This window comes from Dama dama, chromosome 23, assembly GCF_033118175.1.
Source record: "Dama dama isolate Ldn47 chromosome 23, ASM3311817v1, whole genome shotgun sequence".
NCBI classification, from domain to species: domain Eukaryota; kingdom Metazoa; phylum Chordata; class Mammalia; order Artiodactyla; family Cervidae; genus Dama; species Dama dama.
The window spans coordinates 77,876,044-77,904,039 of record NC_083703.1 but is presented as its reverse complement, the minus strand read 5'-3'; the positions used below and the strand labels follow the sequence as shown (position 1 = coordinate 77,904,039).

Here is a 27,996-nt window from a genome sequence, read left to right as displayed (position 1 = left end):
CCTGCCTCGCACCAGAGCCTGGAGGGCCTTGAAGGTTGCTGGGCCCTCACGCACGCAAATGTTTCCTCGCTCTAAAAGGGCAGATAAAAAAAAAAAACCTTCCAGGCAACGGGTCGAGCGGCCGGCGGAGCAAGCGTCAGGGAGGCGTCCGCGCCTGCGCATGCGCCTGCGCAGAAGAGCCCGGGGCCGGTGGGGGGTGAAGAAGGGGCCGGCCTTTGAGCGACAGCGACGCAAGATGGCAGCCACCACGGGCTCGGGTGAGCGGGGGCGCCGGGCCCTGCCGGGGGCATGGGCTTGGGCCGGGGACCGGAGACCCGCACAGGCCCCTGCTGCGAGGCCAGGGCCTCTGCAGGGCCGCTGTCCGCCGGGCCCCGCGGCAGCGACGCGGGCGGCCTGAGCGGGGAGGAGGAGCAGGCGGTGGCCGGAAGCACGGGCGGGGGCCTGAGGGGCCTGTGGGCGGCGCGGTGAGGCAGAGGCTCCCCCGGGCGGCGTGAGGGCCCTGCGGAGAGGAAGGGCCCGGCCCCGCGGCGCTGCAGAAGAGCCGGAGCGGGGGAGGGGCGAGCCCAGGGCCGCTCCGGAGGAGTCGGGGCCGGCGGCTCCTTAGGCGAGATCGAGGGGTCCGCTAGAGGACGAGGAGGCGCCCCCAAAGAGATGGAAGTCTTTTATTGAATGCTGGGTGTCTGAGCGGGGGGAGGAACCTTGGGATGTCCGTTTGGCCCTGACTTCAGAGAAGCCCCTGAGGAAGAATGAGGGAAGGAAACGGGATCCTGAGGGGTGACTTGAGAGGATGCCCCGTTGGTTAAGGGCATGATCCGTGTAAGTTTGGGGGATTGGGTTAGCTGAGAAAATTTTTACGCTGATTAAAACGGGGGCGTCTTGGGATGGCAGCTTTTGCGGTGGGGGAGCTGGGATTAGGGGCATCTCCACAGGATACGTGAGAAGGGGAGAGGGGTTTCTCAGATTCCAGAGGGATTTGGTTGGAGCAGCTGAAAGTGCAATGACCCCATTATTGCTGCTAAGTCGCTTCAGTCGTGTCCGACTCTCTGCGACCCCATAGACGGCAGCCCACCAGGCTTCCCCGTCCCTGGGATTCTCCAGGCAAGGACACTGGAGTGGGTTGCCATTTTCTTCTCCAGTGCATGAAAGTGAAAAGTGAAAGTGAAGTCGATCATTACCAGGCCCCTATTTGAGGAGATAGATGTTAGGTTTTAGGAGGCGAGCTCTGAGTAGGGCGGTTGCTAGAAGCTTGCTATCCTGGGTGAAGAACAGATGAGTTGGGAGCCCTGGAGGTGCCTGTTAGGGAAAGGGTCTACTGAGGGAAGCCCCATGCAGTGAGTGAGACTGGGAATCAGGTTTCAGAGATGTTCCTCTTAGAGAAGAATCTTCTCTTTTATTTGGGTGAGGGAAGCATACCTTAAGAGTGTCTCTTATGGAGACTCTCTTTTCCACTCTTTCAGGTATTGGTAACATATGGGGGTTCAGCTCAGAAGTTCCCCAGTGGCTGGATGGGCATGGGGAGAGGAATAAATTAAATGGGAAAGGGAGAAGAAAGTCGAGGTGCAAGAGGGATTCAGGGGGCTGCACTCTGGGCCAGGGGGAGTTCTTCCAGACCCTGGTAGGTAAAGGGAAGCAGCATTTATTTTGGATTCCCTGCTCTGTACTCCGCTAAGATGCTCCAGAGGATCATGTCCTGAAGGAATCTGTTTCAGAGTGAACATTCACAGTTGGGGGGATCAGGGATGGACTCAAGTGGAGCCTTCTGGAGGAGACAGGGTGATGATTGTTTGGGGAAGGTCCCCCAGAGGAGCCAGTGAGGCAAGAGTCAGATTCTGGAAGTGCAGGATTTGGGAGTGACAGAGTGTCTCCCTTTTGGTGAGCAGGGTGTCCCCTGAGTTGTCTGGCAGTGAAATTGACCAAAGAAGTCCTCCCAAATGAGGTGAGCATGGGCGGCCTCTGATGGAGGAAACGGACAGGACCACCGTCTGGGTACTGAAATCCTCCAGCTGTGTGAGGCCTCAGAGCACTGTTAGGAGAGGTTGGTGACCTGAAGCGAGCGGGGTAAGGGAGTCTGTCCGCCCCGGATGTTACGCCTCTAGTATCCCAAGGGGCCGTCTTTGTCTGATTGTTAAAGTGGGCATGGAAGGAGTTGGAAGTCGGGGTCTGACCAAAGTCACCTACCACAAGCTGTCTTTTACACTGAAAGCCGTGGGGTCTTCCTGAAGGACAGAGGAAACCACACCTCCCTTTCCTGGATTTGGGTTCAATTGGAACAGTGCTGAGTCAATTCATTTACCAAGAGACTGCCACAGACTTTCTCAGAAGAGAGGGGCTGAGTCAGACCAGACTGCCGTGAGGCTCCTCTCGGCGGAGTAACAGCCTGGCTGGGTGGCTGTGAACTGGGGAGTTGACAGTTCATACAGCTGTGCCCGTAGCCGCCATTGTTGCAACGGTCTTGCCACTCAGCTCCTTGGCAGTGACTGGAGATTGGCAATCTATAATCCAGTTTAACAGCTACTTAATTCTAACTTCTTGAGTTCCTGCCAGTTGAAGAGTGCTTCATAAAAGCTGCGGTCATCAGATAAAACATCGTCAGCTGCTGTCTAGTGGCATACAAGAGCACTGGGCATGGTTTAGGTAACAGGGAGCAGGTTTTGAGATGCCCTGGAACTGGACTCCCCAGAACTCCTTTCTCTGTGTGTTAAGAATTTGATATGCCCATTATGGAGAGTGAACAGGGTGGGCATAGACCCTGTCCTCGAAGAGCTTCTATTCTAGTCAAGGAGAAGCCCATTGAAGGAATACATAATTAAGATTTCAGATAGCAGTAAACGCTGTGAAGGAAATTGTGTAATGTGGTGCTGTCCAGAGAGGTGGTCAGGGAAGGATTCTCCAAGAGTGGCCATTTGAACTGAAGCAGATGATGGAAGGAGGCGGCGGTGTATATCACAGGCCGGGGCTGGGGGACAGGGAGTGGAAAGGCCTTGTGGCAAGAACCCACTTGGCAGGATGAAAGAACCAAAGACCTCAGTGTGCAAGGGAGGCTTGTTAAAAAGATGGATTAGAGAGAGATGGCTTTGGATTGTATTCATTGTGAAAGGAAGCTGTTGAACAAGCACCTGGTCTGAAGTAGGCATTCAGGAAATATTTGGTGAATGAATGAATGAGGGTCTTAAAAAGAGAAGAATGACAAGATCTGACCTCTACTCCCAGGCAGTAAGAGGAGTGTGGAGTGCTAAAGTGGGAAGCAGAAAGATATTGCTATGACCTGGGGCAGATCGCTGGGTTAAACTAAAATAAGTGTACAGGCCCCTCTGCTTTCTAACCCTGAGAAGTCTTTCAGGCGTGGTCAGGGGCCCTGAGGCCTTCCTTAGGAGGCTTAGAACAACTTCTTGATTAATCTGTGTCCCTGGGTCCCAGAAAACAGCTGTGAAGCCTTTGAGTTCCTGTAAGGGCTGAACTTAGTTTTTTGTGGTCACTGCTTTCAACACTTGTTGACAACACCTTTCTACCTCTTTTGCTTCTGCAGTGTGTGATTTCTGCATAGATCTTAGAGGGTGGAACTGTGAAAAACCCACCAGAATCGTCAGGATGCTCGTGTTATAACAGGTTACTTCCTCCTGCCTTGACCAAGATTGCAAGGCCTTGGCAGCCAGGTCTTTCCTCTGACCCAGCATCCCACAGGCTACCCTGACAGTTAACCAAAAATGTAGTGCTAGAAGAGTAAACCCATTACATTTTAAATCCACATGTGTTGGAGAGGCCTCATACACACAGCCCTCTTAGGAAAATGTCACCACATGGGCGGTGGAGGTTACAGTCTTCCTTTCCGTTCAAGAGTGTTCCCCAGAAAGCTGGAGCTGGCAGATGAGAACCTGTGGTCTCTTAGTTGGTCTCCTTCCCGTGTATCTCACTGGGTGAGCGTCTTCTTGTGCCGGTTGTAGGTAAGTGCCTTTTGTACGACAGGGGCTCTGCTTTCAAGAGAACGTCATATGGTGCTCAGTTGAAGAAATACCAGTCTGCCCCAGTGATGGAAGGAAACGCTATGTTGGGCCAGAACAACCTATGGTTCCTCTTAGGGATCGCCAGGGTGTGATGGCCATGGTTTTCCCCTTCACAGGAGCTTTAAAACCACCCTCTTCCCCCCACTGTATTCTCTTTCTCTCCCCCTTCCTCAAGTCTCTAATTCTGAAAGTCCCCAGGGAAGTACAGAGCAGCACATTGGGTGACGGAGAGATGTTAACACTATTACTTTTGCATTGCGTATAATAGTTTAGGGGTTTCCTCTACTTTGACTTACCTGTTACATCATCTCATTCAGCTCTCCACAGCCCGGTCGGTACGCTCTCCAGGGGAGGTGGTGGCCCCATGGTATTCCCGAGGGAGCTGGTGGCTGGCCGAGGCGTGGTGACCCTCAGGGTTAGAGCCAGGGGTTTTGACTCCGGCTCCTTTCCCAACTTACTCCAGCACCTTTGGAAGGAGATGGAAAGGCGTGGGTTTGCCCGTGAGCGCTTCCTTGGTCTTGGCGTGTTTACTCTTGGTGAGAATGGGCTTTAAGAAGAAGTTAGTGCCGCCTGTAGCAGGAGCTCTTCCTAGCATCCCTGACCACTTCTTATCCCATTCTGGGTTGTGTGCTGTCTGATGAGAGTGAAGGCCACTGCTTGCTCTTGCTTGTACTTTACACTCAATAACTCACCCTCGTGGAACCGGTTTCAGGCCCCGTGATGTCATGTACATAGTCTGTCAGTCCTTGTCTTCAGTTACATGCAGGCCTTCAAACTCCTTTTTAAATGGCATTTCTAGGGCTAGCTATGTGCTAGACACTATATTAAATACATCATCTTGTTTCTGACAGTAAGCCTTTGAAGCAGGCATCTATTGTGAAGGTGAGGAAGCTGAGGCCCAGAGTGAAGAAATGACTTGCCTGAAGCCCAGAGCCAGTGACTTGGGCACCAGGGTACAGAACTGTGCCAGCTCTGCTCCAGGCGTATGCCCTTGGCCGCAGTAGCGTTTTTCCAGCCCCCGCTGCCTGTCCTCCGGCTGAGCATCTCAAGTTCCTTCAGCCGTTGGCAGGTCTGTTGACATTCCTGCCTTGGCGGATTAGTTCCTTCATGGGTGGATAATAATAACACCGAGTAGGGTTCGTTCTTCATTGTCACGTTCACTCTGTGCAAATCCATAGGTGTAACCCAGGAATAGATGCCAAATCCTCCTCCTCTGTCTCAGCATTATTGCCACCGAGACAGTGGTTCCTACCAGAACCACCTTTCTGTCGCCCAGAAGACAGCAAAGGCCTCCTGCTTGCAGTCATGCCTTTTTCCAGTCCATACTCTATAGAGGAAGTAGAATGACTTCTCACAGACAAGAAAACAGAACCTGCCACTCCCAGCAGAAAGCCCTTCGTGCTGCGCTTAGAAAAAAATCCATCTCTCTTCCATGGCCCTCAAGGCCCGCCATGGTCGTGGCCTTGCCTGCCGTGACCTCGCGTGATACGGCCCCTCTGCTCCTGCCCTTCCACTTTGGGAAGCTTGGCCTGCACGTGACTGCCTGCTTCTCCCCCTGCAGGTCTCAGCTCTCCAGAAAGGCCGTCCTTCCCACCCTTTTCGGCCTAGTCTTCTCATTCATCACAGCTCTGTTCTGTTCTCTTCTGAAGTGCTTAACCTTGTCTGAAGGTTTCTCAGGGTGTTTTTGTTTGTTTGGGAGTGTTTTTTCTAAGCATATTTCCTGGGCCTTTCCAGAAGGACAGGATTCTGCCTTGCTCTTTGCTGTGTCCCTAGCACTCGTATGGTCCCTGGCAAATAGTAGGTGCTCAACAGACACAAAGTGTCACAGTGAACTAATCTGAAAGGACAGAAGCGAAAATGCCTGTTCAACCTTTCAAAAAGGAGAGCTCTTGCCCTGATTAGTTGGTACTTGCAGAGAGGGACTTTAGGATAGCATTAACTCTGTCCTCTCCTTCCCTAACGTCCTGAGACACTTACCACACCTGATTCTTTGTCTCCACCCGTTTCAGAGAAAATACGGTCTTTGGCCTCCATCACCCTCACAGCAGAGAAACATGGGGTCTTGCATCTTGTCACCAGCTGTTTGTTGTCACATCGTCTGGACTCTAAAGGATGATAGAAGGGGGGATGTTTCTTCCCCTAGATGAGTGATTCTCAAACTGGAACACGTTAGAATCACCTGCAGGGCTTGTTAGGTTGCTGGGCTCTACCCTCAGTTTTCAGTTCGATGATTCTGTGCTGTAGGGTAGTGTTCTGGTGTCTGGCCTGAGAATTCACACTTCTAGTGGGTTCGCAGGTGACGTGAAGGCTGCGGGTCTGGGGACCATACTTCGAGAATCGTTGCTGTAGAGAAGGAGAGAAGAAATATCCTCCTCTGGACAGGCCCCAAGTAGACACCCAGACTTCACTTGCCGGTTGTTCAGAAATGAAAGTTACCTGCCCCCTCACTTTACGTCAGGAACGTTTAATCCAGGTGCTTCACCTTCCAGGCATCCTTATTTTCCCAGATGGTAGCATCACCAAATGCCTAGCTCAGTTCACCGTCTTCCCTGAATGGGCAACCAAGTCAGTTTCAGCTAGTAGCTTTCTTCCCAGAGAGACCTGGGAGGCGCTGCAATTTTAAATCCAGACCCAAACCAGGCCAGGGTTTTCCAGGTTGACCTGCTGAGGTGCCTGCCACTGTGTGGCAGTGATTTTCCCAAAAAGACGTTCTAAAGGGCTTCAAAATTCTTTTTGTACCACAAATATTTTAATATGTTGCTATGATTCACATTACTGCATTAAATGTTTTACTAGGACATGGTGTAAAACCCTATCAAATATTCATGCTTTTTTAACCTGGTTGTCATCTTTTCTTTGTGATATCCTGCAGCTGCTGACTTTTCAGTTTATATTTAGCCAAGAGAATAACTGGCTGACTTTTAATACTGACACAGATCCAGGAAAAATCCTTCTGGAAAGAAGAATTCTGAAGTAACAGTAACAAATGTTTTCTTTTTATAAATCTTGGATTGCTGTGTTATTTTAGCACCTTGATAAAGTTATCTTAACATTTTCATAGTTAACCTTTGAATAGTTAGAGTTTATTAAGATTAACAAGAGTCCATTTTTACATACTCTTGTAAAGGTATTGTCTCTTGAAGCTGTTTCTTCAGCTGCCTTTTAGGTGAAATTTTAGGAAATTTTAGAAATTTTAAGAATCTTAAAATTTAGGTTAATTCACTGGAGTAAGTGCCAGAGGAAGAAAATATGTTACAGTGTTATTGAGTTTTTCTAACCTGTTAATACTTCTGGTTTTTTACATATAGGATTTAATTTTTAACATATTCACTGAAGTCTTTTGTTTAAAGTAACATATCATGATTTTGAGCTGCTTCTTTCCCGTTGGGATGGGATGAAGTGACTGATAGACTCACAAGGTCTGTAGGATCTCTGACAAGTATTTGGATTTTTATCCCTGGAGTAGCCACTGAGGTTCTGGAAGAAGGGTGTGGTCAGGCTGTTCAGAGCTAAATGCTCTTGCTTTGTAGAAAATATTGGTGTATTAACTTTGTAAGCAGTTTCTAAATGGTTTGAAATAGCAGTAACATGCTTTCATATACATTTAATGAAGCAAAGTTCAATTTGTAATAAAGTATCCTTGATTTGTGTGGTCCGGGGAGAGAAACAGGTTTCCCTGTTTAAAAAAAAAGGTTCTCTAAAAGTCTTGATCACACTTCATTAAAAAATAAAACTACTTATCAAATTTTAATGACCTCAAAATAAAGAACCTTTGGTATCTCAGTTATATAGTATCAATATCCAGTACTTTGGCCACAGTAGACCATATTAGAGGTTATAGTAGAAAAGGAAGAGGCACTGCCTTTTCTTCAGTCAGGAAGCATCAATTGAGTACCATTACATGCCACGGAGCATACCACATACTGGGGAGGTGGAGTTGAATGAGTCACAACTCTTAACTTGAGAAGCTGCGAGAGTGAGTCAGACAATAAAAAAGAAATGAAATTTAAAGAGAAAGAAAAGGTACAGCACAGTCACTGTGTGAAGGACCATGGGGTGGGGGGTGAGAGGCTCTAAGAGGCTCCTCGTTGAAGACAGGTGTTTCTTCTTCATATCGTCACGTTCAAATGTGACATACAACTTTCCTGGGTGATTTAAAATCCATACTAGTCCCTTGGATAATCTTTATAATATTAGACTCTCTTTTAATAGTGCTGTGAATATTTCCCTGCCATGCTTCCAGAAATAAACCAGAGTTAGAATTTTTTGACACTGAGCATTATTCATTCTCAGACAACATCCGTAACTAACACCCAGCCACCCATTCATTCATTCAGCAGGCATTTGAGTACATGCTTTGGCAGAGCACTCTGACGTATTGGAAATTCAGTAGGGAACAAAACAGAAGTTTTTCTCTCGGAATTTATGTTCAAATGGGAGAGACAGACAATAAACAACTAATGAAGTGGAAATGAATACTGTACATTGAAAATGTCGAGTGGTAATGATGCTGTGAAGAAAAATAAAGCATGATAAGGGAATGGGAAGTTAGACTTTAGATGAAGGGAGTCCCCCACCATGCCCAGCTCTGGGACAGAGAATTCTGGGGTGAGCGAGCATGAAGTGCAAAAGCAGCGTCAGAAAGCTCAGGGAGGCTGTCACGGCTGGAGGAGGGTGAGGAGCAAGGGAAGGGAGGCAGGAAGTGATGTTGGGGAGGTCGGCAGGGCACTGGGGGTGAACTCGGGGGTTTGAGGCTAGTTGGAAGGGCAGCCGGTGGAGGGCGGTGAGAGGGGAGCCATGGCAGCTAACTTACCTTTAAAAGGCTCACTGTGGAGAATAGCCTGCAGACAGAAACCAGGGAGATGAGGAAACCGGTCAGGAAGCTGGGGCGCTGTGGGCTACAGTGGTTGTGGTCCACGTGGTGAAGATGGTCGTATTGGAGATATATTTGGAAACGGGTTAAATATGGGGTGTAAGGGAAAGATTTCTTACTGTAACTCCGAGGTTTCTAGTCTGGGAAACCTCTACCACACACTGGGATCGAGGGTGGGTAGTTTTGTTTTTGAGGAGTGCAGGGAGTTTTGTTTGGAATTAACTTGGAGAGGCCTGTTAGGCGTCTGTTAGGCAGTTAATTAGAAATATAAATTGGAGACTTATTAGCGTCCTTGGCCTGGGTAAGATCCCTTGGGGAGTCAAGGAGACAGAAAAACAGCGGTCGGTGAGCTGTGCACGGAGTCCCGGCAGCCAGTGGCAGGAGGTCACGGCGATGAGGCCCCTTAGCGTGAGGTTGCGGAGAGAGCCCGAGGCTCAGGGAGGAGGCGCAGGACCAGCCGCGCTCCGGGGACGGGAGGTGCGGACTGAGCGTCGGTCACAGGGCTTGGCTAGGGGTGCCCCTCGGAGCAGCTTGGGTGAGTGACTCGCTAGAGAAGCTTGAGGGGAGTAGGTGCAGGTCGGGTGAAAAATTCCAGACAAGGAGTCAGGACAGCCCTCTTGAGGTTTTTTTGCTAAAAACAAGCGAAGAAATGAGCTAGGAGGTAGAAGGGGGTCTGGGGTCAAGTGAGGGTTTTTTATACTGTGATGGTGTGCCGATGGAGGTGATTCAGTCTCTGTGCCCGGCATAACACCTAGTGCTTTATAGGTTTTAGCTCATTGATTCTTCCTCACCTCCTGTAGAAGCAAGGAGTATCGGAACTCCTGTTGTGCTGAGGGTCAAGGTAACTTGCACAGTCCCTCAGCTAGATTGCTAGAAAGTGGCGGAGTGTGGACTTGAGCCTAGGTCTGTGCTCTTAATCCTCTGCTGAGAGATTGTAGAATTTTCTCTAAAGTTATGTTCTGATTCTTGCTTGTGGGAGGTAACTTTGCCATTACTCTGACCAGGCTTTTCCAAAATAGAGTGGTCAACCAGATATCCTTACATTTGTGATTCTACTTTCATGGCTTCCCTGATGGCTCAGATGGTAAAGAATCTGCCCGCATTGCGGGAGACTCAGGTTTGATCCCTGAGTCGGGAAGATCCCCTGGAGTAGGAAGTGGCAACCCACTCCAGTATTCTTGCCTGGAGAATTCCATGGACAGAGGAGCTTGGCAGGCTGCAGTCCATGGGTTCGCAGAGTCTGACTAATGCTTTCCTTTTTTTCACTTTCCATGGCATCTAAAGATAATTCATGTGAGTATACACATATAAGAGGCTTCCCCAGTGGCTCAGAGGAAAAGAACCGCCTTCAGTGCAGTGCAGGAGACGCAGGAGACAGGGTTCGATCCCTGGGTCGGGGAGACATACAGGGAAGCAGGGGTTGACTTTTTGTTTATCTTTTATAAAATGGGTTGTGCATACCTTTTTATTCTTTACTCAATTTCTTTTTTTTCAACAAATATTCATCTAAAGCCTACCATGTAAAGGCCAATTGTTTTAATATCTCGTTATAAAAATGAGAACCACCACCACAGTCATGGAAATTAATATGTGCTACCTTAAATCTCTTAACATCCCACCTACCTCAGCTTATAAGTTGTTTGATAATCTGTTCTGTTGTCACAGTATTTGCTCCAAGCAGATGCTTCTGCCTTTGTATCCTGGATGTTCAGAGTAACACATCCTTCACCTGGCCTCTAATCCTTCAGCACATCCTGAACATTACCTGGGAGATTTGCCTTATCTCTTGCCCTGCTCAGAGCCTTTTGCAGCTCCCCACTAATTACCTTCAGGATAAAGTCCAGTCCCTCTTAGAAACACAGCCCCACCTCTTTAGGTTTCATCATATTCCAAGGGGTCTGTGACCCTCTCAAAGGTTAAAAAAACATTGTCTTATGACTATATTTCTCTTGTATGTTTTAATAGTTTTGTTTTATTGGACTTCATGTGTGTGTATCTTGTTTCCATAGTGAGACTGTATACTCTGATTGGGAGGCTCCTGTTTTTTATCTCTTTCATAGCCTTTGTAAGGTCTAGCATAGTGTGAGATGAGTGTTTGGTAATTATTGTACTGAAAAGTGTGTGTGTGTATATATATATATTACTGACAAGTTTATGGGTAGGGAGATGTTAAGAAACAGTTAAAAAGCCTAGCCAACTTTCAAAATTGCAGTCCTAAAATGTGTGGATTTTGCTTGTGAACATGGAATGAGCTCAGTTTTAGACACGTGTAGACACAGTTTTAGACCCTGGTGGCTCAGAGGTTAAAGTGTCTGCCTGCAGTGCGGGAGACCCAGGTTCGATCCCTGGGTCGGGAAGATCCCCTGGAGAAGGAAATGGCAACCCACTCCAGTATTCTTGCTGGAGAATCCCATGGAAGGAGGAGCCTGGTGGGCTACAGTCCATGAGGTCGCAAAGAGTCAGACACGACCGAGCAACTTCACTTTCACTTTCACTTTAGACACGTGAAACATGGAACCCTAGATAGTTCTTTACTGGATCAGTTCAGTTCAGCCACTCAGTCGCGTCTGACTCTTTGTGACCCCATGGACTGCAGCACGTCAGGCCTCCCTGTCCATCACCAACTCCCAGAGTTTACTCAGACTCATGTCCATTGAGTCAATGATGCCATCCAACCATCTCATCCTCTGTCATCCCCTTCTCCTCCTGCCTTATAAGAGTTCAGTATGTCAGCTAACCAGGTACTCATCAGCCACTTCTCTTTAAATTTCAGAAAAAGCTAATGAATCACTGCATACTTTGTATGTTTTTTCAGTTCCTGATTTCTGCTGGCTGTTCTTCGCCAGGCTTTTAGTCAGTTTTTGAGTGAAAATAAATGTATGGCTTAGGGAAAATTAAGTAAAAGGTAACAGCCCTCTTGAAAAGCTGTCCACTTTGTGGACTTAAATTCTTCAAGATTTCGCCGAATAAAGGTTAACTGAGCGCATAACTGCCCAGTGCCGGATCACAGCCTTTGTCAGCCTTTACTCCCTCTCACCCTTAGAGGGCTTAAAACGTCCTCTGAGCTAAACCTCGGGTGTTAAGGCTCAAAGGGGTTTTTGAGAACAATTAGGTGACCTCAGATGTTGCAGAATGGTGGCCCCTAAGCAGAATCTGAACCACAGACATGGCTAGAGCAAAGAAGTGACTCTAGACAGGACATGTATTCTCCAGTTCACGTCAGTTCTTAACACTTCCTGTTGTTTTGAGCGAGACATTTTAAAGAAATTTGCAAAGCCATACCACTCTTCTAACCAATTTATTTTTGCTCTTTGGAAAATATAGTTGTCTGTTATTTATCTTAACACATAGTAGTTTGTTGTGGTTAGTTATTAAGTGAGTTAAATATTTTTACAATTTCTCAGTTTTAATTTTCTAATTTGATAAATAACAATAGCTATAACCCACATAAACAAAGGCTCTTTGAAATCTTCAGTAATTTTTAAGAGTATAAAAGGGTCTTGAGACCAAAAAAGCTGAGAACTGCTATTTAGATAGAATAAATGGTTACTGTAATTAATCAGTATATTTACAGTTATTCTGATATTTATATGTATATTCCAGCTCCTGCTTGGACTATTTCTAGACTGCCTAGTAGGTACTGACCAATCCAAAGTTTGTCATTTATTAAGCTGTTTTAATGCATGTTTCATAATTGACTCAAACTGAATCATCCTATAATGTCAGTGTGGAAGTAACAAAAGCTGACTCTGTCCTCAGTGGTGCTCACTTACTGTTCCACATACTAACCTAAAATAAATTTAACTGCCTCATTTTTTGTTGTTCAGTTGTGTATGTGGGCTTTGCACGCTTTTAAGTAATTGAATGTCTAATCCAGTGGAAATACTTGTTGGAAGTACAAGATTCTTTACTAATATAATATTTTTCCCTATTTCACCAGTGAAAACAATGAAGCATCAGAAAGATATAACTTGAATTCACTACCTGCTTTGAAACTAATAGCAACGAGCTTGTGACATTTGGATGAAGATTTCCTAATCAGGGGGACCTCCCTGGCAGTCCAGCAGTTCAAACTGTGCTCCACCGCAGGGGGCTCAGGTTCAGTCCCTGGTTGGGAACTAGGATCCCACATGCCGAGTGGTGTAGCCAAAAAAATTTTTTACAAAAAGGATTTCCTACTTAAACCTGGTTGTTAGATGAAGAGGGAACATTTCCAGCCATAAGGATATTCTTTGCTGAAGTTTACAAGAGGAACAGTTACACCTGAAATAATTAATCTAACCTGACTTTAAAGATCTAACACCAAAAAAATAGCACAATTTTTTGGAATTCCTCGCGCTCCAGTGGTTAAGACTTAGTGCTTTCTGGGACCTTCCTTGGGTTCAATCTCTAAGGTCCTGCAAACTGGCGCAGCACCCCCCCCCCCCCAAAAAAAAAAAAAAAAATGCCTATTTTTTACCTTGCCAAAGAGAGTAAGTTGAAATAGAGGTCACATGTATAACTTCATTCAGTGATGAAGGGCTTAGCCATGGGAGCTACTGGACTTGGCTGTTGATCATTTGACTTGAACAAGTTTTGGTAACACTAAAAAACACAGACCACTTAGAGAGTTAGTCTCTTAGGGAATACCATTAAGTGAGATTCCCCCTCTCAGGAAATCCTCAGTCCTTACTTCAGTCAGGTGCCAAGTAACTGAAGGCCTGGAGGTGGTGAGGGAGCGTGACCAACGCGACTTACCTGGGGGTGGCGCTCCGGGCAAAGCAGAGAGCAAGTGCGCTTTGGTTGACATGGTTCCTAAGTGTTTTCTTGATCAAATACCACAATCGTGGTTTTGTTTTGTTTTTAATCATAAAATATAGAAAGGGGGTTGGAGTCACCCATAATTCTTGCACCCAGAGATAATCACTGTCACCATCTTAGTCTCTGTCGTTTCCAAATTTCTTAAGATGTTACTTAACATCTGTATTAGTTTGTTAGGGCTGCCAGAACAGAGTACCACAGGCTGGGTTGCTAAAATAATGGAAATTCAGAATTCTGGAGGCTGGAAGTCCAAGATCAAAGTATCAGCGGGTTGGATTCTTGGACTTGCAGGTGGTTGCTTTCTCACTGCGTTCTCGTGTGGCTTTTGCTCCATACAAGTGTCATACCTGTTGTTTCCGTGTGCACCTGAGTTTCCTCTTCCAATAAGGACACCAGGCAGATTGGACTAGGGCCCACCCTCGTGGCCTCATTTTAGCTTAATCACCTTCTTGGCTGTTTACAAATACAGGCACATTCTGAGATGCCAGGAGTTAGGGCTTCAGTGTATGAATTTGAGGGGACACAATTCAGCCCATCACCCCATCTGTGAACAGGTACCTCAGATATTTATCAGTCTTCCTATCAGTACAACTCCGTGCTGTTGGGATATTCATTTTTATTAGGTTATAAATTAACCAGTAGTGATAACGGTGGTAATGCACAGTGATTTTTCTCCCCGAGCCAAATTAGTTAGGATTGTTAACAATTTAACTCTTTCTAAACAAAAGGCATTGTACTGTCTGGCTTTTTGCTTATAATATCGAAAACATCCTTCAGTTTTGTGTTTGCTGGAGGAGACTTAATTATTCAGTGTAGCTAAATAATCCAATTGGCTAGTCTGTGGGTGAAAAATGCTAGTGTTTTCCAAATGGGCCATTCAGGAATGCTTTCAGGATTTTTCTGTTAAGTTTCAAGTACCATCTGTGCTGTTTAATATTTATCTTCAGTCAGCTGACTCTTTTGCTTATATTTATTTTAAAAGGAAAATTTTATCATTGTCATAAATGGAAAATTAGTATCATATTACTTGCCCTAAATATGTTATTCTCAAAAATAAATACATGACTGTAGAGTGAAGTATTCACTCACGTACCATCTTCAAAAAGCTTGGGGGCCATAGACTCTGCTTTCTGTCACACTTCGTAGGCAGCCTGACAACACATCTCACCACTCAAACCTCTGAAATGTCAGAACTTCTCACCACCTTCACTTCTATCACCTGCGATCTTCTGCTGGAATTACTGCCGTAGCCTCCTGTTTCTGCCCTAGCTCCCTTCACTGTGTTCTTCATACAGCAGCCAGAGGGATCCTGTTAAAAGCGAGTCGGATCCTGTCATTCCTCTGTTCACAGCTCCAGGGTTTTTTTTGACGGTTGGAACCCCTGATTTCCTACTAATGCTCCATCTCACTGACTTGGTTTTCGCTAAGTTGGCACCTTTGCTGTTCTTTGACACTCTCTGGGCAAGGCTGTGCTTCAGGACCTCTGCCCCTGCCTGGAAGACTCTCCTTCAGCTACCAGTGAATCGTGCTCCCTGTTTAAACTTGTAACTTCCCTCCTCAGTGCTCTCTGCTCCAGAACACCAGCATCTGTCATACTAATAATTTGCATGTATTTCCTTCTAGAGTGTAAGCTCCATGAGGGCAGGCATTTTTGTGTTGTTCACAGCTTATTTCCCGGTGCCTGGGGAAGTATCTGATGTCCTCGGATATTTATTCCAGTTGAATTAATAGTAACGTGTTCTGCACTTTGGAAAATACTAAAATATACTGGAAACTCCTCCCACAGCTTTGAGTCCCTCCAAGTGGGTCTTTCTTCACAATCATCCGTGAAGCGCTGCTTGGCTCTGAGAGTCTGGCCTTGGGGGCTCAGTAAAGAAAGCTGGTAACTTGCCTGGATCCCGAGTTTTTCCAGAGGAAATAGTCTGAGTGCCAGGGGAGGTGGGGGACAGGTAAGCAGGACTGGTTGGGAGAGCAGCATTCCCGTCTGGCCCCCAGACCCAGACTCTGTTCTGGAAGACAGCCAGAAGCGGTGCCAGCCTCAGCCTGAGCTCGGGTGTGGTGGTATAAACCTGTGAGAGGGGTCTGTGCCTGCTCCCCTGAGCCTGGGGGATTTTAGAAACAGGTGAAGCAGAGAGCCGGCTACCCTCCTTTAGCTTTTTCACAAGAGAGAAATATGACTTAAATATTTGAAAATTTTCATCCGTGCTGCCTCCACTTGACTCTTGAGTTGATGACGGGGACACTGTTGTTACGTGCTCCAAGTAGGGCAGCCGTTCCTTCTGAGGTAGTTTTAAGAGTCATTCCAGCAAAGGAGCACACCCTTACACTCAGAGATGTAGAGCAAGAATAAAATAAAGAAATAGCCTTTGTTCTTCCAAGGCACGTTTATTAACACTTTATTTATGGTTTTCATTTCAAACTCATGGGCCCAAATTAACATTTTGACTTGTAAAGCCTTTGTGAAGTTTGCCAGAGCTCCAGGGATGGGGGCGGGGTACTTGGTTCCGTCACCTAGCCCTGGTTTAGTCGTCACTTCAGCGGTAACGAACCCCTTCCTTCTGGTTGTGCTCGTCGATACAGATAGCTTCGTAAGCAGCAAGCTTGAGACGCGACAACTTACAGCAGTTTTTTGCATGTAAGCATCTGTATTGTCAGGTAGTGATAATAAGTGACTAGCTCTAGGCTTACAAGTTCCCCTGGAGTTGCTAGTATCTTGAATCTCTTTCCATTTATTTTAGGAGTAAAAGTCCCTCGCAATTTCCGACTGTTGGAAGAACTCGAAGAAGGCCAGAAAGGAGTAGGAGATGGCACAGTTAGCTGGGGTCTAGAAGATGACGAAGACATGACACTTACCAGATGGACAGGGATGGTAATTGGGCCTCCAAGAGTAAGCGTCGAGCTGCGGCTATAAATGTCAATGTCTTACATTCACTGCGCCTCCTTTTAAAAACCATTAGCCTTATCACGGGAAAAGCTCACCAATGGTTTATTTTCTGAAATGTGGCTATTTTTTTTGACCAGTTTCAGTTTATATATTTGAACCTCCTCTGATGCTGTTTAATCCCTCTAAATGGTAAGCAAAAACCTGTTCCGACTCATAGTGTGAATTTACATGACAATGTAGACAGTGAGGTTTGAGTGAGGTAATTATACCTTTAGATGTAGTTTAGAACAAACTCTTGGGCTTATCAAATAACAAGGCTCCAGATGCAGCCAACATTCCTGAAGACAGGGTCTAAATGAACTTTGGAAAGCCTTCTGGGTTGTGGTTTTTATTTATTGTTTCCCAGTCCTGTCATGTATCTGTATCCTGATTCGTTGGACCACTCAGCAAAGGGTCATTGCCTGCGTGGTCTGCTCTGGTCTGTTCCAGGCACTGTTGAGCCCAGAGACATTTGCAAAGAAGACAGAGACAATGGGGACGAGGAATGTGACCTCTCTTAAGCTGTGTAATTAGCAAGAGTTCCCAGTCTTCGTAATGCCAGCTAACCTTTTTTTATGGCATGTAGTCAACTCCCCAGAAACACCATTTCATTCTCACAGGAGCCCATTGTTATGATGCTCTCGTTGTGTACTTGCATTCCATTTTACAGAAGGAGCCAACTTGGAGAAGTCTGCACAAAGTCACGTAGCTGATAATTCCCAAACCAGGTCTCATTCCAGAGCCTGTATTCCTAACTACTAGCCTATATTGTCTCCTTCCTATTTATATTTTGAGTTTTCAGCTGCTCCCATTATAGAATCATCTAGTGTTAAGTAATAATTTGATGTGGAAGTGAAGAGATAGATTCCAGTAATGTGACACTCGTTTCAGACGAGCTGTGGGAGATTTTAAGCATAGCAGGCCCTTTCTTGTGTCTGCTTGTGCTTGAGGATAGTCAGGCATTCTGTTCATCTCGTGCAAGGCTCTGCACTAGTTCCGGGAGGTAGAAAGACACGTGAGATGTGGCCCTGGCTGAGAAAGGAAGAGTGTGGGGCTCGCTCAGTGTTAGGACAATCTGTTATTCATCGTAGATTATCATGGATGCTCAGGGTGAATGACTGGCTTTGCCATTTACTTTTCTGAGTCATTTTTGTGACGCTGTAGTTTTGTTTGCTGGGGGTGGGGGTGGTTAAAAAATGTGCAATCTGTTTTTACTCATTTCTTGATTTTTTTTTTTGTTTTAATCTATGGAAATCAGGATTTTCTGAGTCTCATAAGTGCTAGGGGAAACCGATGCAGAAGGCTTTGTCTTCACACAGATCCTTTCTTGCTGTCTCTGAAAGCCCTTTGTACAGTGATGGTTTCCTTCACTGCATTTCTTCTTTTCCTAAGAATGGTGTAGGTCTTTTGAAGATGAAAACTATTCTTCCCTCCTCTTTACTCTCCAGAACACCTAGAGATGACTCAGCATGAGGCAGTTGTTCAACAGATTTGTTAATCAACAGACCGAGTTTCAGACTTTAACGTAGTAAGGATGAACCAGTGTACAACAGTGAATACACTAAATTATACCACGATTGAGTGTGTTGAGTGAATACACTCTGGTACCACTGGGTTACATACTTACACAAACACATGAACAAATAAAATGAACACTCAGTTCTGTTAAAAGTATCCTATGCCATCTAAAACACTTTAGATTACCCTGAATTTCAGTTGACCTCTTTCCAAAGGAAGCTGTTAGTGAGTAGCTACAGTATGCAAGGTACTTCCCATGTATCCTTTACATCTTTTTTTTTTTTAATTGAGACATAATTCACAACTGGAGAATTCACTTACCATAGAATATACCTTTAAAGTGTTCAGTTCAGTGGGGTTTTTTAATCATATTCAGCATTGTGCAACTATCATTAACTTGAGGGCATGTGCATTACCCAGGAGAGAAACTCCATGCCCATCGGCAGGCACTCCCATTCTGCCCTCCACCCTCGCATTCCTCACCCTTGACAATCACTGACTTTCTGTCTCTGTGAGTTTGCCAATTCTGACATTTCATGTAGTTGGAATCAATATGTGGCCTTTTTTGACTGGCTTTTACTCACCATGATGTTTCCAAGGTTCACCCACGTTACAGCACTTAGCAGTACTTTCCTTTTTATGGCTGAATAATATTCTTTTTTAATGGATATACCATGTTTTGTTTATCCATTAATTGATGGACATTTGGATTTTTTTCACTTTTTGCCTATTACTGCTGTGAATATTTGTGTATAGGCTTTGATGGGGACAGATGTTTTCACTTAAGTACATACATAGGAGTGGAATTGTTAGATCATACGATAACTTTGTTTAGCATTTTAAGCAACTGCCAAACTGTTTTCCAAAGTAGCTGCACCATTTTACATTCCTGCCAGCCGTGCATGAGGGTGTCCGTTTCTTTCCATCTTCACCAATTCTTATTATTGTGTCTTTCTACTCTTGCAGTTTCTGTTGCCCTGGTTCCCTAAGGTTAAAAGCAAAGACATAAAAGGAACTACCTGCTTCTAGGTGCTTCCTGTGACCTGTCTGTTTTGTGGTTAACGTCCCAAGGCATATACTGTGCAAGTGCAGTGTCAGCCTCGTTATTACAGCATCTGAACAGAACAGAGGAGCTCCTCTCCCTGTTATATTGTTGTCGTTGTGTTACTCAACAAAATCCTCCACCAGTGTTTAAAAAGCATGTACCAAATGATCCAGCAGTTCTGCTAGGAATTTACTCTTTTCTTGAGTGTATTGCCCCAAATCCTATATGTACAAAATTATCTCATGCATCATTTTCAGTACTAGCAAAACATTGGAAGCCACCTCAGTGTCTTTCAGTAGACCATAGTATGTACTGTTTCGCTTTTCAGAGGAATGAGACAGATTCATGTGTGCTGAAACAGAGTGATCTCCATGATGCTTAAGTGGAGAAAAGGTACAGAGCAGTGTACAGAACATGCTGTCACTTGGGGTCAGGCTGGGTGAGGGAGGAGGAAGAGGTGGATCCACTTGTGCTTCTGTGTGCTGAGAATACTTTGGAAAACATAGAAGCTGATGTTGGTGGTTGCGTTCTTCAAAAGGAATCACTCGCTAGGGCCAGAGGGGAAGGGAGACTTTTTCTTAATACCTTTTTGTACTTTTTGAGTGTGCTTTAATCATATAAGTGTGTTAGCTATTTGAAAATAGATATGTATGTATATTTTTTCTTTTTGTAAAGCAAGTCTTCCAAACCTAAAAGCAAAGCTTCCTGTCCAAGTGCCCCTTGCAAAATTCGGCAAACGTGTCTGTCGACAGGATTACACATAGCAGATTTCTACTCTGACCGTGGGGTGATAATGGTAGCCAGGGAATAGAGCAGAGTTTCTCAGCCTCGGCACTGTTGACATATTGGGCTGGGTCGTTCTTAGTTTTGGAGATGCCCTGTCATTAGAGGGTGCTGAGCAGCATCCCTGGGGTTGTGACAGTCATAAATGTCTCCAGGTGCCGCTTGGCTCCCACCAGTTCGGGAGGGGCACAGGGCCGGGGGTCGCCCTGGCTGGGCAGCACTGTGACACCTCTGGAGTGCTCCATGATGGTGTTTTTATGGGTGGGCTAGAGCCTAGGGGTGTGTTCGTGCACATACTTATCTAAAAGTATTCTGTGCACACTTAGGAACAAGCAGAATTACAGGAGTGTGTGAGGTAAAAGGGCAGTGATCCATTCCCCGTTTCATTATACTCTCCACGGAATAAAAGCTGATCACATGGTGTGTGGTGTGTTTCTGCTGGCATTTACTGTGGGTACACAAACATAAATACATAACCATTTTAATAAAAATGAGGCCTTGCTATGCTTAATGTTCTGCAGCTTTTTTTTTTTAATCTAAACAAATGGTAGACATCTTTCCATATCAGTATATATTGACCTGTCTCCTTTTTAAAAGCTTTCGATTATATGTCTGATATGTGAATATATTCTCATAGTTTTTCAAACAATTCAGATTAAGCAGTTCACTTTGTACCATTTAATTCTTTGTATCAGTCAGGAAAAGAGAAACCATACTCAATATTTCAACAGAGATAATTTAATACTGGAAGTTAATCAAATAGGTGTTGGGCTGAAAAAAAGCCTGCTAAGAGAACACAGATAACACTAAAGAATAACCACGGCCTGGGTCTGGAAGGCTGGGTCAGGGGAGGCTAGGACCACTGAAACTGATCAGTTGGAGGACAGGCACCCTCTGCTGTTGGTCCCTGTGGGGCCCACAGAGCTGGGTGGAGGAGCCTGGAGCGGCCAGGGGTTAGCCCAGAGACAGCCCTCGCTGCCAGGATGGGGGCCTCAGGCCAGAGTGACCCTGATGGGAACAGAAAGCAGAAGGGAAGGGCCTCCTTTCGCCTTTTTATTTTTTATTGCAATTGTGCGGTCAACTCAGCAACTTAGGTCTTCAGCTGTAAAATATTCAGGTGGTACTGTGATTGAATTCAAGAAATGAATACTGCCATCAGAGGCTCTATGGCTCACCTAGATACCCTGACTGATGGGAACGGAGTTTTTGTGCAGAGGAAGACTGTTTTGTCCCGGTCCGGAGTGGCCTGCGCAGGTGCTGGGTAGTGAGCTCCAAGCCCACCTTTCCTGCTCTGCTCTGGACCCTGGCGCTGGCATCTGTGAACTACATGTTTCCTCTGTCAGCTGGCTTCCTGTTAGGCTCCAGGGGAGGACACAGAGGAGAGAGAGCCTGAAAGGCAGAGAGAAAGTTCCTTCCTGTTCCTTCCTGTTTGCCTCTGTTCTGTCTGCGCCACTCTGGTGATTGCCCTTCATCCTGGCATCTGCAGTGGGTCCTGGCTTCCAGCTTTTGGGGGCACCCCCAGCAGCAGCCTCACAGCAGCTCCTCCTCAGAGACCTGGGTTCAACTCTGGAACCTTCTTCCTCCGAGCCTCTAGATCTGATCAACTACAGCTTTCTTCTTTTGTCCCCCAGCCTTCAAGGGGAACAAAGGCAATAAGCCTAAACTAACACAAAGGTAGTATCTTCTCCCTGCAGTCCTTACCTCTGTGTTTGTTCAGGTTCCTCTTTTAAAACTTTTTTCAGTCCGGTGATACCTGTTTAACCGATTTCCTACATTAAATTCTTCGTTAAAATACCTAGTGTGGTGTCTTTTTTCCCCAGCTTTTCCCTAATTTTCAAATCCGCACCTTCATCCCCAGATTGACTGTGACCAGTAGTTTGCTGTGTCTCCTCCCACACCTCCTCCTGTACATCACTGCCTGTGCCTGGCCTCCGTCACGGAGAGCCTCTCAGGCTGTACCCCGTCTCCCCTCTTAGAGGCCTCAGCCTTTATTCTGACAGCGCATGCCCACCCTGTACACTGAACGCACCTTTTATGTAACTATAGGATTTGAACGGAGTAGTGGTTGACTCGCTCACCTAATGTCATCTTCTTTATGTATGCTAATTTAGATTTTGTGCTTTGCATATTTTTGCAGCCAGTATCTTTTTCATTTTCTCATATCTCACATGTCTTAAAAACACTTTGAAAGGAATGAAGTTTTGCCATTTCAAACTATGTGGATGGACCTGGAGGGGGATTATGCTTAGTGAAATAAGTTAGAGAAAGGCATATACTGTATGTTAACCACTTTTATGTGGAATCTAAAAAATAAACAAATGAATGTACCAGAACAGAAATAAATAGATACAGAGAATAGACTAGTGGTTACCAGTAGGGAGAGAGAAGGGAGGAGGGGCAAAGATAGGGATAGGGATTAATAGATAGACACTACCATGTATAAAAATACATAAGCTACAAGAATATATTGTACAGCCCAGGGGATGTAGCCAATAGTTTACAATAACTTTAAATGGAGTAAATATTGAATCACTGTTGTATACCTGGAACTGTCAGTCAACTGTATTGCAATATAAATAGATAAGTAAGCAAACATTCATTGTTTTGTGTAATACTTTCAGGTTTACGGAAAAGTTGCAATGTTCATTCATTCAACAAACAGATGAGTACCAGTCCGGTTGAGGCCCCTGCCCGCCCTGTTCTGAGTTTAGGGAGGGGTGTCTGGCGGGTGACTGGGCGTCAGTCTTCAGATGAGGGGTCTGGGAGCACGCATGGGGGCTGAGCCGCGGGGCTCAGGAGCAGCTGGTATGAGCACCCAAGGCGAGAACCCAGCGTGTCTGAAGAGTGTGACGAGGAGGCCGGAGGGGCCGGATGAGGGGGGAGAAGAAAACGCAGAGGAGGGCAGGGCTGCACGGGGTCCAGTCCTGGAACTGGGCCCGCCTTTCTGGGGTCTCCAGGAAGCCACTGGAGGGGTTAAGCCACAGGCACAGTTTCCAGAGCTGCCTGGGAAGCCGATGGTAGGGGCGTGAGAGAAGGCAGAGGCTGGGGGTGACCTGGAGGAGGTGAGACGGTAGAGGAAGGTTGGGTGGTGTGCATCCCTGCTGAGGCTTGGGGTAAGGAGTGAGGGGAACGGAGTCACGGCCGGCTGCGAGTGTTGCTGTAACTGCAGGATGGTGCTGCCTCCGCCTACCAGGGGAAAAGGCGGGTGGGGGGAATCCTGAGTTGAGATTTTGTTACAGGTTGGGGTCCCTGTTAAGTGGATGTGAAAATCTTCTATGGGAATATTATGACTGCCTTCTGAATCTTAAAATATATGTTCCAGTTTTTAAGCTAGGAACGGGCCACTATTTTAGACGTAAAGTTTTCAAGCATTTAAATCGTCTTTCTTAATGTGTTCCCCCCAAGGGCCGCTAGATGTCACTGTTCACACAGGGGCCGTTTGTGCAGCAGGCGGGGAGCACGGGGCGCGGTGCCCGAGAGGGCCCCGGAGCAGACCGGAAGGGGTCCGCCGCGCTTCGCTGTGGTCTTAAGGCACGCAAATGATGATGACGCAGCTTCACATAAGAAAACCGTGACCAGCCTTCTGTTTTACGTGATGCTTGAACTGGGTCTCAAAGGTTGTGAGGTGGTTGAGGTGGGGGCTCAGCGCCCTAGGCGGAAGGAGCCGCCTGGAGAAGGCAGCGCAGTCTGCAGCTCACCGGGTGGGAGTGAAAAGGGAGCAGTTCCCTGGCGTTGAGGCGGGACTCGGGGCTTCTCAGCGGGGGCTCGGTTGGCGCTCCGAGAAGGCCCGTTTCTCCTGGGCAGGTCTGGCGTCCTCGGTGGCCCCCACCTCCTCGATGCCGGTCATCTCTGGTGGTCCTAAAGGCAGCAGGGAGGGAGGCCGGTGCCCCTGGCTGAGGCCCGTCCAGGGCGCGCCCCGGTGGTGAGGTGTGGGAGGCGACCCTTGTCTTTTGCCCACCCCCACTTGTGCTTGAGTTCAGAGTTCTCTAGAGTTGCTTGTTCTTCACTCTGTACGTGGTGGTATTTAGTGCCTTGGCTGATGATCCCAGCATGAGTAGGCATTGGTGTGACATCCCAGAATGAAGGCTGCCTCTTACACGTCGTTTCCCAGAGTGTAGACAAGTGAACATAAAAGCAAGGCCATCTGATTGGGCTTGATGATACTGCCGTACAACCTCAGTGACACCAGCTTAGATTTCCTGGCTGCTTTGTGTTCCCCCAAAGCCGGGATTCAGATGGTGACGACTAACTTAGCAAACAAAAAGTGGACTCTGTGTGGTGGCCGTAGACGCACCTGCTCTGCATCGGGAATAAACGGGGTTTCAGAAGTTGTGTGGTTTTTAATTCTTTGTAATTGCCTGACATGGCTATACCTTCTTTTTTTTTTCCAGACAATTTATGAAAACCGAATATACAGCCTTAAAATAGAATGTGGACCTAAATACCCAGAAGCACCCCCCTTTGTAAGATTTGTAACAAAAATTAATATGAATGGAGTTAATAGTTCTAATGGAGTGGTAAGTTGTTTCTGCTGCCCCTCCTTGTCCCCCGGGGCTCCCCGAAACCGCTCTGTGCCTGCATGTCTGGGGCACTGGGGCCTGATCCCATCTGTTCCCCGATTCCTGGGTGACGACATGTACCGAGGACGCGCATGTGCCGTTTGGGAGTGAGGGCCTGTCCCCAGCTGCGTTCAAGCACCTCTTGTACAGAGTTCGCTCTGGCCTGTTATCACTCAGCCTGTGCCGGTCACTTTGAGACGAGAGCTCCTTCAGTCCCACTACACCCCCAAGAGGTAGCAGTGAGGAAACTGAGGCAGAGAGGGGAAAGACCGCCCCCAAAGCCGTACTTCTCTCCACGGGCCTTATTTGTGCGCCACGGGGATATACCACTTTCTCCTTGTAACGGCCTTGCTTTTTTAACTAATTTTTACTACCTTTTTCACTACCTTAAATGGAAACCAGTCTCATTTGTCATAGGAAGGCAATAATGGCAACACAACAGTATATACTATAAAAGCGAAGCAGAGTTGGTAAATTCTTCCCCATACGTCGCTTGCCAAAGGCTTTTGAGCCTCTGAGGCTGCCGTCTTGGCCAGGGGAGAGCAGCGGGTGTTAAAGGGTGCTTGCGTGCTAGCGTCACAGGAGCTCCTAAGCCCTCTGTTTTGAGGTATTCAGAAGACTGGAATGGAAGCTGAAAAGAGCTGAGACTATTGCTGTGGTCAGTGTTGCCTCTGAGGCCCACCTGAAATCCTAAACCCCAGAGAAGCTCCCACTTGGGGGCGTTTCTCCAGGAGGTGCTGTGCTGACTTGAGAGGGCGTGGCTCGGGCAGGCCGTGGTCTGTGGAGCTGGGGTCCGGGCCGCTGTTGCCTTGCTCTCCCTACTGCCCCGAGCATCGCCCGCCACCTGGGGGCAGAGTGGGGAGGACAGGTCCCGAGCAGCGGCCACAGCCGGCCCAGGAGCAGGCGAGGTCGTCGTTCCCCAGTTGAGTCTCACCAAGTGTCGGTGCCTCGTCTGTAAAAGCGGCTTTTACTTATCCGTAATCTGCTCCTTCTAGACCGTGAGGGTTTGGGACCCGAAAAGGGAAGAGCAGACTGTCTGGGGGGACCCTTTGGGCATTCCGCACGTCTCTCAGCATGTTCAACCTGAAAAATGCTTCTTACTCCCTTTTCTGCTGTAGCTTAGCTCCAGCGCACAGCTTTCCTTTTGTTTGAGAGCCTGACAGTAATTTGTTTTATCTTTGCCTTTCTGTAGGTGGACCCAAGAGCCATATCAGTGCTAGCAAAATGGCAGAATTCGTATAGCATCAAAGTTGTCCTGCAAGAGCTTCGGCGCCTAATGATGTCTAAAGAAAATATGAAACTCCCTCAGCCACCTGAAGGACAGTGTTACAGCAATTAATCAAAAAGAAAAACCACAGGCCCTCCCCTGCCCCCCATTCGATTTAAGCAGTCTTCATTTTCCACAGTAGTAAATTTTCTAGATTCGTCTTGTAGACCTCAAAGTACTGGAAAGAAAGCTCCCATTCAAAGGCAGTTTATCTTAAGATACTGTAAATGATACTAATTTTTTTGTCCATTTGAAATATATAAGTTGTGCTATAACAAATCATCCTGTCAAGTGTAACCACTGTCCACATAGTTGAACTTCTGGGATCAAGAAAGTTATATTTAAATTGATTCCCATCCTAACCGGTGGGGCACATCTAACTCAACTGTGAAAAGACACATCACACAATCACCTTGCTGCTGATTCCATGGCCTGGGGTCTCTGCCTTCTCCCCCCTCCCCTCCCCTCCCATTCCCTGCAACAGCCCTCCAGCTAGGGGTGGCTTCTTAGAGTAGACGTGAAGGTTTCAGGTCACAGCCTGGGGGGCACTGGTGGTGAGCGGGGTGCTCTGTCTGCATCCCTGGTCTCTCTCTCTGAGTCTTAAGTGACGCCCCCCTTCCAAGCCATCAATCCTCCTCCCCCCACCCTCCACTGCCGCCCGTGGCCGAGGCATAGATTGTAGCCCTCTGCTCCCCTCTGAGATCGGCCTTTGGTGAGGACTTCAGGGCTTCTCCGTATCTTCTCCCCCCACCGTAATCGAGGGGTGCTGCCTTTTCCTTCCTCCTCCTCAAGTCCCTTTCTGCACCGCCACCCAGCACTTCCATGACGCTTCCTTGCTTTGGCCAGAAGCCATCAGGTAAGGTTGGAAAGTCTCTGACCTCCCCTCATTTAGTCTTGGAACCACAGTTTATTTACTCTCCACCAGCCTGGGAAATGAATATTGGGTTCTCAGCCTTGCCACCCTCTGTTGTCACCATCAGCTGATGCGTTTCTTTAGCTCAGGTTTCAATAAGGTGAAAAGAACAGTCACCGGGGTTACTCAGACCTGCCAGCTCACGACCTCCGTGGTGGTTAAACTTGGAGAAAGGCCACAGAAGACACTTGTGCGCACACACGATCCCTCTGAATGAATTGTTCTCTTTTCCTGTAAAGGCTTTGGCTTTTTAAAATCGAAGAAGTTTTAAACAGGGCTCTCACTGGGTCATCCTTTCAGTCCACTCGGGTCTAGTTTGGAAGCTGACAACTGGAACAAAAAGAACCTTGAATTCGGTGCATACTTTGGTTTTGGTGCTGCTGCTTCTCCCGGTCCTCAGCAGGGATTACGAAAGAACTCGGTGTGCACGGCAGATCCCCGAAATTCCTGGCGAATCGCTGCGTTTTTCCACTTTTCTGTTCAGGACCACTAAATGCTGAGATGTGGATGCATACCGAAATAAAATCAATTCATTGTGTTCCAAGGGTTTTTTTTTTTTTTTTTTAGTGTCTGTGTAAAACCACCTTTTGAAGCAGCAACTATCAAGTCTGAAAAGCAATTGATGTTTCCATTAATCTTTTTTCTGCGGGAAACCTTAGTTCTAAGGGTTTAACATCCTGTAAGTAAAGTTTAACATAACAGTATTCCGTAAGCAGCCTTTTTATTGTCAGACCATTGCCTGATTTTAATATAATAAAAAGAAGTGTGCGTTAATATTTAAGAAGTTTAATGTCTTAGATCTTTGGTATTCAATTTGACTTCTAAAAGCAACGGTTGGGGAACTTTTTCTACAGTGGGTCCAAGTTAGTAAACATTTAGGCTTTTTTTTTTCCTTTTGGCTCGTGAGATCTTCGATTGCACCCAGGCCCTCAGCAGTGAGAGCAGAGTCCTAACCACTCGACGGCCAGAGAATTCCCAACTATTTAAGCTTTATTGGCCAAGAGGCAAAATCAAAGAAATTATGTGTGAGTTTATTGAACGAGAAAACAAAATTTCCACAATTTTTGGATGAAATTGAAAACATCATCATTGAGTACAGTTCTTTGTAATGTTAACAGATACACTGAGAAGAATGGAATGATTTTTTAGGGGAATAACATGTACTTGGGATTCAAACTTAATATTCCGTTACCAGATCAATTGTAGATGTTCCTCTGTAGAGATCGTTCCTCTTTTGAGGGGCCAAGCAGAACTGGGCAGTGGACCGGATCTGGCCCATGGACCATAGTTTGCCAACCCCTGTCTTAAAAAACA

At 46.6% G+C, this 27,996-nt stretch overlaps 1 protein-coding gene across 5 annotated transcripts; it reads left to right on the top strand.

The window, feature by feature from the left end:
• Positions 1 to 105: 105 nt before the first annotated feature.
• UBE2V1 (ubiquitin conjugating enzyme E2 V1) lies at positions 106 to 27,458 on the top strand. Of its 5 annotated transcripts, none has more exons than XM_061127478.1 (4): positions 106 to 257; positions 16,413 to 16,543; positions 24,335 to 24,460; positions 25,695 to 27,458. In XM_061127478.1, the coding sequence occupies exons 1-4, from the start codon at positions 161 to 163 to the stop codon at positions 25,839 to 25,841; spliced, it is 501 nt and encodes a 166-aa protein (XP_060983461.1). In that variant the 5' UTR covers positions 106 to 160; the 3' UTR covers positions 25,842 to 27,458. The 5 variants fall into 5 exon arrangements, with proteins under 5 accessions (XP_060983461.1, XP_060983460.1, XP_060983463.1 ...); XM_061127477.1 differs by having other exon boundaries at positions 16,413 to 16,561; XM_061127479.1 differs by lacking the exon at positions 106 to 257 and adding an exon at positions 579 to 816 and having other exon boundaries at positions 16,413 to 16,561.
• Positions 27,459 to 27,996: the final 538 nt, after the last annotated feature.